The sequence below is a fragment of the Ylistrum balloti genome, unplaced genomic scaffold, assembly GCF_031769215.1.
Source record: "Ylistrum balloti isolate Yb309-2 unplaced genomic scaffold, AGI_CSIRO_Ybal_v1 Utg370520, whole genome shotgun sequence".
NCBI classification, from domain to species: domain Eukaryota; kingdom Metazoa; phylum Mollusca; class Bivalvia; order Pectinida; family Pectinidae; genus Ylistrum; species Ylistrum balloti.
The window spans coordinates 946,741-961,632 of record NW_026782333.1 but is presented as its reverse complement, the minus strand read 5'-3'; the positions used below and the strand labels follow the sequence as shown (position 1 = coordinate 961,632).

Sequence of the window (14,892 nt, the reverse complement as noted above, 5' to 3'; positions counted from 1 at the left end):
TGTAACAGAGCCAGCAGTCTCGACTAAGTCTACGTATTTCGGAGATAGACTTCTGCTGCCTTATGTCACATGACCTCACTTTGAACGGTGACTCAGTGTTTCGCCTTATGTCACCTGCTATTTATGTTCTCAATATATACAGAGCCTACGTCTTATTTCATTGTAATTTGAATAAAGTACATTTATACATCGGGTCTTCATTCCTTTCATTGTTTTTTCACTTAAGGCTGATCACACTCTTTTTTATTTTTGTAACTACAGTACTTGGGCTCACCTTTCACCTCTTTAAATTGTTTCTTCCGTATCTCGGTTTACTTCTGAATATCAAAATCATACAAAAAACTAGAGTTTTATCATTTTGAACTCTTGGATATATTTCAAACTAGGTAGAGATAAGCTTTTGTAACAATTAAGCTAAGTATTTCTTTACAAAAACTTAGGATCTGGCAGCCATGCCATTTTACTTTAAAGTCACCCTCTTTGACAAAAGGGCGGGTTGTTTTTTATTGAAATATCTCAGTTACCTCGACTTTCTTTATAATTTCACTGTAGAACGGGTCACTTGTTACTTCTTTGTACTGTGATTGAAGACCTCGGATCACAACTCCCATCTTTCGAATAGCTCAAACAATTACTCCTTTTATAAATTTCAGGTTATCTCCCTTCTCTATATGCTGTGACTACCAAAGGCCACCCCCTTACTTTATACTGTGACTACCCCAGGTCACTTCTCCTCTCCATATACTGTGACTACCCAGGGTTACCCCCTCCCTCTCTATTTACTGTGACTACTTCAGGTCACCCCTCCTCTCTATATACTGTGACTACCCCAGGTCACCCCCTCCTTCTCTATTTACTGTGACTACTCCAGGTCACCCCTCCTCTCTATTTACTGTGGATACCTCAGGTCACCCCTCCTCTCTATATACTGTGACTACCCCAGGTCACCTCTCCTCTCTATATACTGTGACTACTCCAGGTCACCTTTCCCCTCTATATACTGTGACTTCGTTAGATCACCCCTCCTCTCTATGTACTGTGACTACCCCGGGTCACCTCTCCTCTCTATATACTGTGACAACCTCAGGTCACCTGTCCTCTCTATCTACTCTGACTACTCCAGGTCATCCCCTCCTCTCTATTTACTGTGACTACTCCAGGTTACCCCTCCCTCTCTATATACTGTGAATACCCCGGGTCATCCCCTCCTCTCTATATACTGTGACTACCCCAGGTCATCCCCTCCTCTCTATTTACTGTGACTACTCCAGGTCACCTCTCCTCTCTATATAGTGTGACTATTCCAGGTCACCCCTCCTCTCTATATACTGTGACTGCTCCAGGTCACCCCTACTCTCTATTTACTGTGACTACTCTAGGTCAACCCTCCCTCTCTATATACTGTGACTACCCCGGGTCATCCCCTCCTCTCTATATACTGTGACTACTCCAGGTCACCCCTACTCTCTATTTACTGTGACTACTCCAGGTCATCTCTCACTCTCTATATACTGTGACTACTCCAGGTCACCCTCCTCTCTATTTACTGTGACTACTCCAGGTCACCCTCTCCCTCTCTATTTACTTTGACTACTCCAGGTCACCCTCTCCCTCTCTATTTACTGTGACTACTCCAGGTCATCCCCTCCTCTTTAAATACTGTGACTACTCCAGGTTACCCCTCCCTCTCTATATACTGTGACTACTCCAGGTCACCCCTCCCTCTCTATATACTGTGACTACCCCAGGTCACCCCCTCCCTCTCTATTTACTGTGACTACCCCAGGTCATCCCCTCCTCTCTATTTACTGTGGATACCTCAGGTCACCCCTCCTCTCTATATACTGTGACTACCCCAGGTCACTACTCCAGGTCACCCCTCTCTCTATATACTGTGACTACTGTGACTACTCCAGGTCACCCCCTCCCTCTCTATTTACTGTGACTACCCCAGGTCATCCCCTCCTCTCTATTTACTGTGGATACCTCAGGTCACCCTTCCTCTCTATATACTGTGACTACCCCAGGTCACCTCTCCTCTCTATATACTGTGACTACTCCAGGTCACCTTTCCCCTCTATATACTGTGACTTCGTTAGATCACCCCTCCTCTCTATATACTGTGACTACCCCGGGTCACCTCTCCTCTCTATATACTGTGACAACCCCAGGTCACCTCTCCTCTCTATCTACTCTGACTACTCCAGGTCATCCCCTCCTCTCTATTTACTGTGACTACTCCAGGTTACCCTACCTCTCTATATACTGTGAATACCCCGGGTCATCCCCTCCTCTCTATATACTGTGACTACCCCAGGTCATCCCCTCCTCTCTATTTACTGTGACTACTCCAGGTCACCTCTCCTCTCTATATAGTGTGACTATTCCAGGTCATCCCTCCTCTCTATATACTGTGACTACTCCAGGTCACCCCTACTCTCTATTTACTGTGACTACTCTAGGTCAACCCTCCCTCTCTATATACTGTGACTACCCCGGGTCATCCCCTCCTCTCTATATACTGTGACTACTCCAGGTCACCCCTACTCTCTATTTACTGTGACTACTCCAGGTCACCCTCCTCTCTATTTACTGTGACTACTCCAGGTCACCCTCTCCCTCTCTATTTACTGTGACTACTCCAGGTCATCCCCTCCTCTTTAAATACTGTCACTACTCCAGGTCACCCCTCTCTCTCTCTTTATACTGTGACTACGACGGGTCATCCCCTCCTCTCTATATACTGTGACTACTCCAGGTTACCCCTCCCTCTCTATATACTGTGACTACTCCAGGTCACCCCTCCCTCTCTATATACTGTGACTACCCCGGATCATCCCCTCCTCTCTATATACTGTGACTACTCCAGGTCACCCCTCCCTCTTTATATGCTGTGACTACCCCAGGTCACCCCTCCTCTCTATGTACTGTGACTACCCCAGGTCACCCCTCCTCTCTACTTACTGTGACTACTCCAGGTCACCTCTCCTCCCTTTATACTGTGACTACTCCTGGTCACCCCCTCCCTCTCTATTTACTGTGACTACTTCAGGTCACCTCTTCTCTCTATGTACTATGACTACCCAAGGTCACCTCTCCTCTCTATGTACTGACTACTCCAGGCCACCTCTCCTCTCTATGTACTTTGACTACCCCAGGTCACCCCTCCTCTCTACTTACTGTGACTACTCCAGGTCACCTCTCCTATCTTTATACTGTGACTACTCCTGGTCAACCCCTCCCTCTCTATTTACTGTGACTACTTCAGGTCACCTCTCCTCTCTATAAACTTTGACTACTCCAGGTCACCCCCTCCCTCTCTATTTACTGTGACTATTCCAGGTCACCCCTCCTCGCTATATACTGTGATTAATCCAGGTCACCCCTCCCTCTCTATATACTGTGACTGCTCCAGGCCACCCCTACTCTCTATTTACTGTGACTACTCCAGGTCATCTCTCACTCTCTATATACTGTGACTACTCCAGGTCACCCTCCTCTCTATATACTGTGACAACCTCAGGTCACCTCTCCTCTCTATCTACTCTGACTACTCCAGGTCATCCCCTCCTCTCTATTTACTGTGACTACTCCAGGTTACCCCTCCCTCTCTATATACTGTCACTACCCCGGGTCATCCCCTCCTCTCTATATACTGTGACTACCCCAGGTCATCCCCTCCTCTCTATTTACTGTGACTACTCCAGGTCACCCTCTCCCTCTCTATTTACTGTGACTACTCCAGGTCATCCCCTCCTCTTTAAATACTGTCACTACTCCAGGTCACCCCTCTCTCTCTCTTATACTCTCTATATATATACTGTGACTACTCCAGGTCACCCCTCATCTCTCTATTTACTGTGACTACCTCTCTCTCTATTTACTGTGACTACTCCAGGTCACCCCTCCCTCTCTATATACTGTGACTACCCCGGATCATCCCCTCCTCTCTATATACTGTGACTACTCCAGGTTACCCCTCCCTCTCTATATACTGTGACTACTCCAGGTCATATACTGTGACCTCACCCTCCTCTATTTACTCTATATACTGACTACTCCACTCCTCTCTATATACTGTGACTACTCCAGGTCACCCCCTCTCTCTCTATCCTCTCTACTGTGACTACTCCAGGTCACCCCTCCTCTCTATTTACTGTGACTACTCCAGGTCACCCCTCCTCTCTATGTGACTACTCCGGGTCACCCCTCCTCTCTATATACTGTGATTAATCCAGGTCACCCCTCCCTCTCTATATACTGTGACTGCTCCAGGCCACCCCTCCTCTCTATTTACTGTGACTACATGCCACCCCTCCTCTCTATTTACTGTGACTACTCCGGGTCACCCCCTCCTTCTCTATTTACTGTGACTACTCCAGGTCAACCCTTCCCTCTCTATTTACTGTGACTACTCCAGGTCACCCCCTCCCTCTCTATTTACTGTGATTACTCCAGGTCATCCCCTCCTATCTATTTACTGTGACTACTCAAGGTCACCCCTCCCTCTCTATATACGGTGACTACCCCGGGTCATCCCCTCCTCTCTATATGCTGTGACTACTCCAGGTCACCCTTTCCTCTCTATATACTGTGACTACTCCAGGTCACCCCTCCCTCTTTATATACTGTGACTACCCCGGATCATCCCCTCCTCTCTATATACTGTGACTACTCCTGGTCACCCCTCCCTCTCTATATACTGTGACTACTCCAGGTCACCACTCTTCTCTATTTACTGTGACTACTCCAGGTCACCCCTCCTCTCTATATACTGTGACTACTCAAGGTCACCCCTCTCTCTATATATACTGTGACTACTTCAGGTCACCCTTCCCTCTCTATATACTGTGACTACTCCAGGTCACCCCTCCCTCTTTATATACTGTGACTACCCCGGATCATCCCCTACTCTCTATATACTGTGACTACCCCAGGTCACCCCTCCTCTCTATATACTTTGAAAACTCCAAGCCACCTCCCCTCTCCATAAACTGCGACTATATGTGGTCACTTTTCTCCTCTATTGACTGTGACTAATGACCATCGCAGGTTACTTCTCCTTATATATACATATATATGTCACATCCCCTTTTTATAAACTTAAATTTAATTTCATTTCTTGTTCTAATTTAATACTTCATGAAATGCAGCGGGGTACCTCTATTTTAAAAAGTAGTGGGGAGACCTGTCACTTATAGCCGGCTGAGCATATGTCGGTAGACTTATATGTATAATGAAAAACAAAACATCTCAGCTTGTTTTTCTGTCCGAATAGAAATGTTTGAAGTCAGTAAATTTTTCTAAGAAACATTTTTCAAATAAGGCACATTAGAAAATACAAAATTTTAAAATATGAAAAAAAAAAAAACAATCTTCTCCGGCGGGGAATTGAACCCCGGTCTCCCGCGTGACAGGCGGGGATACTTACCACTATACTACCGAGGATTGATACTATAGCGTTTTCAGTTATAATACATGAAGGCAGTATGAGAGAAACTGTTCCCATCGCAGCATGGTCCGATGTAATTCACTGATTTTACTCAAATATGTCAGGTCTGTTTGATATGAAATCTAACGCGACTTCCCCACGCCATAAATTAAAACAATATAATTAATGAAGGGGAGTAATGGGTACCTACGAGGAGTACGGCATTTAAACTTGGCTGCTAACATTTGGTTTGTGCACGTGCGAGAGGATGTGATGGCACGTGTCATCAGGGTGGTGTGTCAATGCTGCTGCTTTCCTTAGTAATACTACAGAATGACACATGCAGTGCCAAATAAGTTAATTAATTAGAAAATCCATATGCATTGAAAGACACCTTCGAACCTATGTATTGAGTAAATCATTTATCACGGTCACCAGTAAGAGTTACGTCCCTTAGGCCACTCCACCGTTCACGAAGTGATCCACTTTCTCCACATCAAGTAAATGTGTCATTTGTGTGTTTATGTTATTTGAGATACGTGGTGAAGAAAGATCCTGATAAATAAACGTCAAAAATGCTTGGATGAACTGTCATTTACTTAAAGTTGAATACAAGTTGCAAAGTGTTCCGTGACTAACTCATTCATCCGTGCTTTTGTAATATAATACTATAACACGTGTCTCTTTTCCTCGCCTCCGGGATTTAAGCACAACGGAATTTAATTAGCCGTCACTGCTGAATTGATCTCGTGGGGTCATCTACACACGTTTAGGAGATTAAATTCTATGGGTCATTCTAACAGCATGCACGTGTGGTATAGCACGCTTCAGTGACTCACATAACACTTCTTGGACAATGAGATAGGTCACTATTTCAGATAATTTCTCACTTTCCTTTGTCCAGTTTATATCCCCGCTTTGTCCAATTACTGAATTAGCTAGACGAAACTTGTACCGATATTTTCAAAATCCGAGTATCCTGTCCTCAATTAACAATAATTTTGTTCAGGGTTTTTATTGAGAGCCTTTTAAAGAAATCGAGTCAAGTACAACTCGGCTAACTTCATCGTCCACTGGAAGGTACATGAAATTATCGTCTGAGAAGGTGTCTTTGCAAAGCTATATAATTAGAATCTAGACATTGAGTTAGGTTTCATATTCTATCCATACCCTAAACCTTCGCAACCTCTTCTAAAAACCAGTTAAACCGTTATCTTGATAAGAAGATTTATATCTAAGCATTTAAATTATTGGTATAATGTATGGTAATTATTGTTATGTAAACTTCACATTCAGTGACAAAGCTTTACAGACAAAAACAGTTTTGCTCGAAAACTTCCACTCCATAAAGAAACTAAGAGAAACCGCGCCATTTTTACGAAGATCCGTCTCTGCTGCCGTGCCCCAAAATGATGTTTATGTTTAATGTTGACCTATTACCATATGCCATAGCATTTTTTACCAAAATTCTGGATTTCAAGACCCAGGGTCTCACATTTCCTTCACGGAGGGAATATGCTTACAATAGTTTACATTGAAGCATTTGTTTATTTCTATTGGAAATATTTCAAACTTTGTTAGAATTATAATTTGTGGAAAAATACCTGACGGTTTTCACATATTGATCCTGGCCGACCCCCAAGGCCTGACAGGAGGGGTCAAACATGTTCAAATTGGCTAAAATTTCAAAAATCTCCTTCTCAACACCAAAATATGGCAGAATCAAATATTCTTTATGTATGGAATTGTCTTAAATTACTCTCTCAAAAATGTGAATTTCATGACTCCAAGGATCTACAGTTTTCCCCCGGGAAGGGGTTAAAGTTTACCGTAGTTTTTATGGAAAAAAATCAAAATTTGAGCTTAATTTGTTTTTTCATTGGAATACTTCAAACTTGGCAAAAATTCTTATTATAGGCTGGTGGCTTGATAGCATGCACACAATGGTCTTGGTTGACCCTCAGGAGATGATGGCCGGGGCCAAAGGGTCAAACTGCTTCAAAAATCTTCCTATCAACACCTTGTGTAGAATCAAATGCTCTTCATCGATGGAAGGGTCGTGCTTTACAAAAAAATGTAAATTTCATGACCCTAGAATGGTACATTTCTCCATGGGCAGGGGTGAAGTTTACAACACTTTATATAATTATTTCAATCTCTGAAACGACTGACAACAACAATGCCTTTCGTCAAGTTTCATTTTGTTACATAAACCATATCTTTACCACACCTAGTATATTTTGTGGTATGTTTACCTCCCTAGTATATTTTGTGGAATGTTTACCTCCCTAGTATAGTGTGTGGTATGTTTACCTCCCCTAGTATAGTGTGTGGTATGTTTACCTCCCTAGTATAGTGTGTGGTATGTTTACCTCCCTAGTACAGTGTGTGGTATGTTTACATCCCCTAGTATAGTGTGTGGTATGTTTACCTCCCTAGTATAGTGTGTGGTATGTTTACATCCCCTAGTATAGTGTGTGGTATGTTTACCTCCCTAGTATAGTGTGTGGTATGTTTACCTCCCTAGTATAGTGTGTGGTATGTTTACCTCTCTTGTATAGTGTGTGGTATGTTTACCTCCCTAGTATAGTGTGTGGTATGTTTACCTCCCCTAGTATAGTGTGTGGTATGTTTACCTCCCCTAGTATAGTGTGTGGTATGTTTACCTCCCTAGTATAGTGTGTGGTATGTTTACCTCCCTAGTATAGTGTGTGGTATGTTTACCTCCCCTAGTATAGTGTGTGGTATGTTTACCTCCCTAGTAGTGTGTGGTATGTTTACCTCCCTAGTATAGTGTGTGGTATGTTTACATCCCCTAGTATAGTGTGTGGTATGTTTACCTCCCCTAGTATAGTGTGTGGTATGTTTACCTCCCCTAGTATAGTGTGTGACACGATTCGAAAGTCGTCGTATGTTGTGTTATATAAGATAAAGGTGACCGTGTGGTCATTGAAACATTACACTCAGATATTCTACTGGTTGTGTTATATAAGATAAAGGTGACCGTGTGGTCATTGAAACATTACACTCAGATATTCTACTGGTTGTGTTATATAAGATAAAGGTGACCGTGTGGTCATTGAAACATTACACTCAGATATTCTACTGGTTGTGTTATATAAGATAAAGGTGACCGTGTAGTCATTGAAACATCACACTCAGATATTCTACTGGTTGTATTATATAAGATAAAGGTGACCGTATAGTCATTGGAACATCACACTCAAATCTTCAACTGGTTGTGTTATATAAGATGAAGGTGACCGTGTAGTAATTTAAACGTCACACTTATTCTTAATATTTTTGCTATACTGTCCGATTTTATTTCCTGACCTATAGAATAAGCTTTTGTGACCTTAAGTACAATGTTTGTTCCCTTTTTGTAAGGCGTTGTATAAAGCGTTATTAAACACAGAATAATTAATAGTTTTTACGTTAGCCATGTAGAAATAACTTGAATCATGATTATTGGATTCTATTACATTTTCCCCAGGGAAACATAGGAATTTATCATTCAAATTAAAACCTTCATATCATATTCAAAATGATATGGTATTATTATCAATGATGTTATCCCAGTAATGATACATGTATAATTTCCGTTCTTTTAACCAATCAGAGCGGTGATTTCTAGTCACCTTGAAACATATAGAGGATATTTAATGATTTCACGTTTGATATCGTATGTCAACAGTTTAACATTGCCCATTAACCATATTTAATGGAGGATTGGGCACAAGTTATTGAAATTATGTAAAGCCCTCTCCCGCATTATTACAAACAGTTACAACTGATTAGATAGCAACTTACACATAAATAATATATTAATATGCTGCAATCATATATCAGATAGTAAATTTAAGGATAATCCCTTACCTCACAATTTTTCTATATTTACAATTTCGTATCCTACATACGCCCGAGACGTTTCAAAGATTGGGGACGTTGTAAGAATTATTAGACTAATATGGAAACTTCATTTCACAACTCAACCAACCAACGATTTAATTGTTTCATAATTAAATGTTTCCTTTCGAAACAGAATACCATGTGATCTCCCTTAAAACAAACCCGATAGGAGCACTCGATCAAAGAACTTTGCAGCTGAGAGCAGGGATCTTACCACTGTGCTAGCGTTACGGCATTGATTGTAGACTTATTAACAGTAGAGTTTGAAATGTTAATATTTCTTTCAAAAAAGGACATTGAACCCTGTTTTGTCTGTTATTATTTATGCTAATAGAATTTACACTGATATTTTTAACAGAAGGAAGAAATGTCCAGTGTCTTTCGATCACCTGAGGATCGTCCTTGGTCGCCTCTCAGACTTCAAAGTTTCAACCCCTGAAAGGCGAAACTGTCTAACTACATTGACGGTTGAACGTTTCCTTTTGGGAGTAGACGAACTCCCTCCATCCACTCTTTTGCGCATTTACTATATTGGGCCCATAAAGTCTGCTTTGTGGGTAAACGTCATTTGCATATATAGTACACGGTTTCACTCAAATTCCAATGCAACTTTAAAAACAACCTGCCGAGAGGTATTAATGTTAAAATAACAAATTACGTAGCAATATTTTCACGAAAAAACTGAAATATGGTGAGATGTTGAAGCTATTTGGTTCATTTGCAACTACTTTAACGTCTACAGGATACCATGGGTTATGTCCCCTTATTGCTAGTCAAGTCGTGTGTACGTGAGCGGACAGGTAGAATGGTCTCAGTCATGGATGAATGATTTTATCAGGCTTAGACACGGAGACCCGTGCAGTCATGGTCATATAGGTATCTGTTGTAGCGTACATAGAGGTTACACACCTAGTAGTCCGTACTATATCCGTGCTCAAAATTACACACCCAAAAAAACTTATTGTATATCGTTGTGCGATCCCACAACTGTTAAGGAAAATACTTGTCTCCAACACTGAGAAATAAATAATTCACATATTATGACATTTGATGCTGAACGGATGTCTACATGGCTAAAATCCGCTAATTTGCCGAATATTGGAGCGATATGGGTCTGTTTAGATAAAAACATAATAGACGTTTTGATGAAGCTTGCCATTATTGTAGTTTTCGACAGTATTTACAAAGTCAGATGAGTGTAGTATCTGGGGAGATTCTAGCAATCCTAACGTATTAATGGGGATTTCTTCTTCATACGTTATCGACTGTAAACTTATACACAGGATACTTATCACCTACATGTACCAAGAGAAAAACAGACTTTTTACACCGGTGTGAAGCCACTCACTGGTACTGAAATATGTGGAAAAAATAAACATTTTCATGAAGACAAGTACTATTAGATTTCTTTTGTGAGAAAAATTGTCACTGATTGTAGATTTAAAACCCCGAGTACGCAAAATTATTGAAATTTGATTTATTTTAAATAGTATGAAACAAAAGAAGCCAATCAAATATGACAGAATATTGTTTGTGAATTGTAAAATGTCTGTGAATCTGTCGTATGTGACTGACGATCACAAAAATCTGAAAGTTTTCTACAGAGTAAAGAACGTAGATCAATATTGGGCTGCAAGATATATAAGAATGTAAAGCAACATCTGGTAAAAACTGAAACAAATGTGTCCCTTTACCAAATAGTGATTGGATCCTGCAGTGTCTATACAGAAATCTAGACCGACCAGGGAATGTCAAATAACAGTCTGGCAGGTCCCTGTGACAGTGACCAGAAAAGGTCCAATAATGAACTGTCAGGTCCCTGTGACACAGACCTGAAAAGGTCCAATAACAATCTGTCAGGTCCCTGTGACATAGACCTGAAAAGGTCCAATAACGAACTGTCAGGTCTCTGTGACATAGACATGAAAAGGTCCAATAACGAACTGTCAGGTCTCTGTGACATAGACCAAGGAATGTCCAATAACAATCTGTCAGGTCCCTGTGACAGAGACCAGGGAATGTCCAATAACAATCTGTCAGGTCCCTGTGACACAGACCTGAAAAGGTCCAATAACAATCTGTCAGGTCCCTGTGACATAGACCAAGGAATGTCCAATAACAATCTGTCAGGTCCCTGTGACACAGACCTGAAAAGGTCCAATAACAATCTGTCAGGTCCCTGTGACATAGACCTGAAAAGGTCCAATAACGAACTGTCAGGTCTCTGTGACATAGACATGAAAAGGTCCAATAACGAACTGTCAGGTCTCTGTGACATAGACCAAGGAATGTCCAATAACAATCTGTCAGGTCCCTGTGACAGAGACCAGGGAATGTCAAATAACAATCTGTCAGGTCCCTGTGACAGAGACCAGGAAAGGTAAAATAACAATCTGTCAGGTCCCTGTGACAGAGACCAGGAAAGGTAAAATAACAATCTGTCAGGTCCCTGTGACAGAGACCAGGAAAGGTAAAATAACAATCTGTCAGGTCCCTGTGACAGAGATCAGGAAAGGTAAAATAACAATCTGTCAGGTCCCTGTGACGCAGTCAGGACTGAATAAATTCACTTAGCCTAATAAAAGTAAGGATAATCCCAAATTTCACATAGACTCCTGTGATACAGACCAGGATAAGTCCACATTCACGTAGACTGTAACTAGTTTTCAGGTGCTTGTTATACACACCAGGGTAGATCAAAGTTCACTGAGACTAACAAATTATCAGGTCCCTGTGTCATCAAGACTGTTAAAAATTCTCACGTCCCAATGATCGCGATCATTTAGTGCCGAAAGAAAGTAGGTCATGCATGCTGACTCGGTCCACATTAACATACCAAATATCAAATATGATGTAATTTCCCGAATATGATCCCTTCAGAAATATGATAACCATTTATGTCGTAATGTACTTACGTCCGGTACCCATCGTTTGAATGTTTTGATTTCATCTCAATGGCTGGTTAGCTTGACGGAGTATTGCATTAATTTTTAAATCTATAATATTTTTTCATATAAATGTAAAAACAATCAACTTAAACATTAAAAATGGTGACAAAGGTGAACTGTTTGAAATAACAGACATACATTTCTTTTTCAGAATTTTGGCAGAATACATGCATTTGTGTTTACGCCAGATTTAAGCTAACAAATCATAAAAAAATACCACTTCTCAAATAGTAAATGGTATTTTTTGTACCTTGTTGAAAATATCTAATATCAAATTTGACAATACTGTTGTTTTTTTCCAACTACTGTGTAGTTAATAATGATTAAAAGATATTTTATTTATTAAATAATAATATGATGACAAACTATAAACTTTGAGAGATGGTAAATTTTATTTACTTATTTCATTTATGAAGAGGTTTTATGTCTGCTATTGTGACCTTCCACAGACAAATTAGTCTGTTTGAAAGTCGAACCCAAACAATATAGCTTATGATTGAAAGTGATAATTGGAGATTAATCGGCTTCGTAATGCTTTGGTATGTATTTCAAAGAATATATCACAGGCCTATCACAATTCTCCCCATTATAACACCATCTTTATTTTTTTCATTTATCGTTTCATTCCGCACTATTCCTGTGTCATTATACCGACGATAGATATCTTCCATCTAATTGTAATGAAAGAAGAAATTAAATTGAATTAGGACGAGTAAAGTACAAAGAAAGAAAATAAATCAAGCAAATTAAAGGCTTCTGTTATTTTCAGTTTTTTATCTTGTCCTTTCAGTAGACACGAAGCGTTACAAAGTTTCTGGAAACTTTTCAGAACATGTTGGGACTTTCGTCCGTAGTTAAACTGACGAGGAAATGTTACCGATGCTAAACATATGCCGTTACAAACATCTGTAAGAAATCCGTATATTCACAGAAAACCTACCAGATGTTCTCGACCGCTGATAGTACATATGTGATGACTTAAACCAGTGAAATGTGTATCTTACGTGTGTATTCGTTAGCTTTGGATAGAGATGATAGTATATTTGATGTTTGGTACCGCGATGTAACATATACCATTCTTAACCATTTACCCTCAGCTTAAAAGTCATGAAAAGGTCATGATATTTTGAAAAGAATTTTCTTGAAATGCCATTCAACATTAGAACGTTTCGTCCTGAAATACCACGTACTATGACTAGTCCCGTGCTATAGGCTTAGAAGGTCATGATATTTTGGTTATCATGCGTTTAAATGTCAGTATTTTTGTAGGTCTTATAAATAGAAAGGGCGAAAATACTCACCACTTTGACCATTGCTGGTTGTACCGGCCAACAGCGATAAAAGTGTATCCCGAGTGAAAAAATCAGGAAAGTTGTGAAATTCTTTGGATTTTACGTCATTTGGATTTGCATTGATTTTTTCATTTAGTTCAAGGTCAATACCTATTTGTCAGGTTCCATTTGGTCATAATCCTTTAAAGAACATTCAACAGATTGTAAAAGTTATTTCAGTTTAAAATGACAACTCGTATTAAAAAAAGTTGAACTTTCTACTTTTTACATTTCGCAATCAAGATCTGAATAGTGTGAAGAAAATCGAAAAAATAGTCAAATTAGGTTCATTGTTTATTAGAATGATAAGAAATGACAAAATGGTTTAATGCACCGTTCATAACGACGATGACAAAATTTTGGGTTAATCGTTTCGAAATTATTATATTTAAATGATACAATTATTTGATTACGTCACCAATCGGTTTTAGATTACGTCATACTAGACAGGTAAACAAATAATAGTGGTTTTTATATATATTGCTAGATTTAGGTAATGTTTTAAGGATGGTATGTGGAGAAAGCCACACAATAGATGGTCATGGCCTTGGACGTATTGAAAACTACAGTAATGTGCATTCTTATATTTCGTAAATAAATCAAAACGGACTCCAAAAATCGGAATTTAAAACGGGGTCCATTATTTCAGGTGCTCGGAGGATTGTACCATGGTTAAATAGATTAAACATCTCTAATTAAAAACATATATATACTAAATATATATATATATATATTTGGCTCATAGACTGACCTCAATTGTGATTCTCCAAGTCACCATGAAAATGATAATGGGATTTAATGTGCGCTTAAAGTATTGGAAAGTATAGAAGAGGATGTTACTTTAATTCATAAGACCCAACATGGATTATATACACGCTTGATCAGCAGATAGTTCGTCGTCAAAACGTTGGATTACAAATTTATTTAAGAACCAGGGATTAAGCTCAGTGTATCTTTCTAGTCAATATTAAGATGTGATAACAATGAATGACGCGGCCAGATGTTATGAGACAGGAAGTGACGTGGCCAGTCAATATATGACAGGAAGTGACGTGGCCAGTCGTTATGAAACAGGATGTGTCCAACCATAAGACCACCATTCTGCACACCATCCACACGTACGTAACATTAATATTCATGAGTGTACAGACAGCTGAGAGACAAGTAACAAGTCTCTGTTCTAACGTGTTGTGTCCATACTGCTATTATGTGTACAGTGGATCACAGGCTTTCGTTAATCAGATTAGTTTCGTTTCAGAATATGTTTAAAAAA

General features: G+C 39.9%; 1 protein-coding gene and 1 non-coding gene across 2 annotated transcripts; one reads left to right on the top strand and one right to left on the bottom strand.

Annotated features, from left to right (window-relative positions):
• Window positions 1-5,376: 5,376 nt before the first annotated feature.
• Window positions 5,377-5,448, bottom strand: Trnad-guc (transfer RNA aspartic acid (anticodon GUC)). The gene has a single exon. It is a non-coding gene; the product is annotated as a tRNA-Asp (tRNA).
• Window positions 5,449-11,088: 5,640 nt separating this feature from the next.
• Window positions 11,089-11,724, top strand: LOC132555863 (putative uncharacterized protein DDB_G0286901). Its single transcript, XM_060220222.1, has one exon. It carries the CDS (start codon window positions 11,089-11,091, stop codon window positions 11,722-11,724), a length of 636 nt encoding a protein of 211 aa, XP_060076205.1.
• The last annotated feature ends 3,168 nt before the right edge of the window (window positions 11,725-14,892 follow it).

What these genes read in the sequence shown, in the direction of transcription:
- LOC132555863 (XM_060220222.1), top strand. Translation starts at nt 11,089, where the DNA reads ATGTCAAATAACAGTCTGGCAGGTCCCTGTGACAGTGACCAGAAAAGG.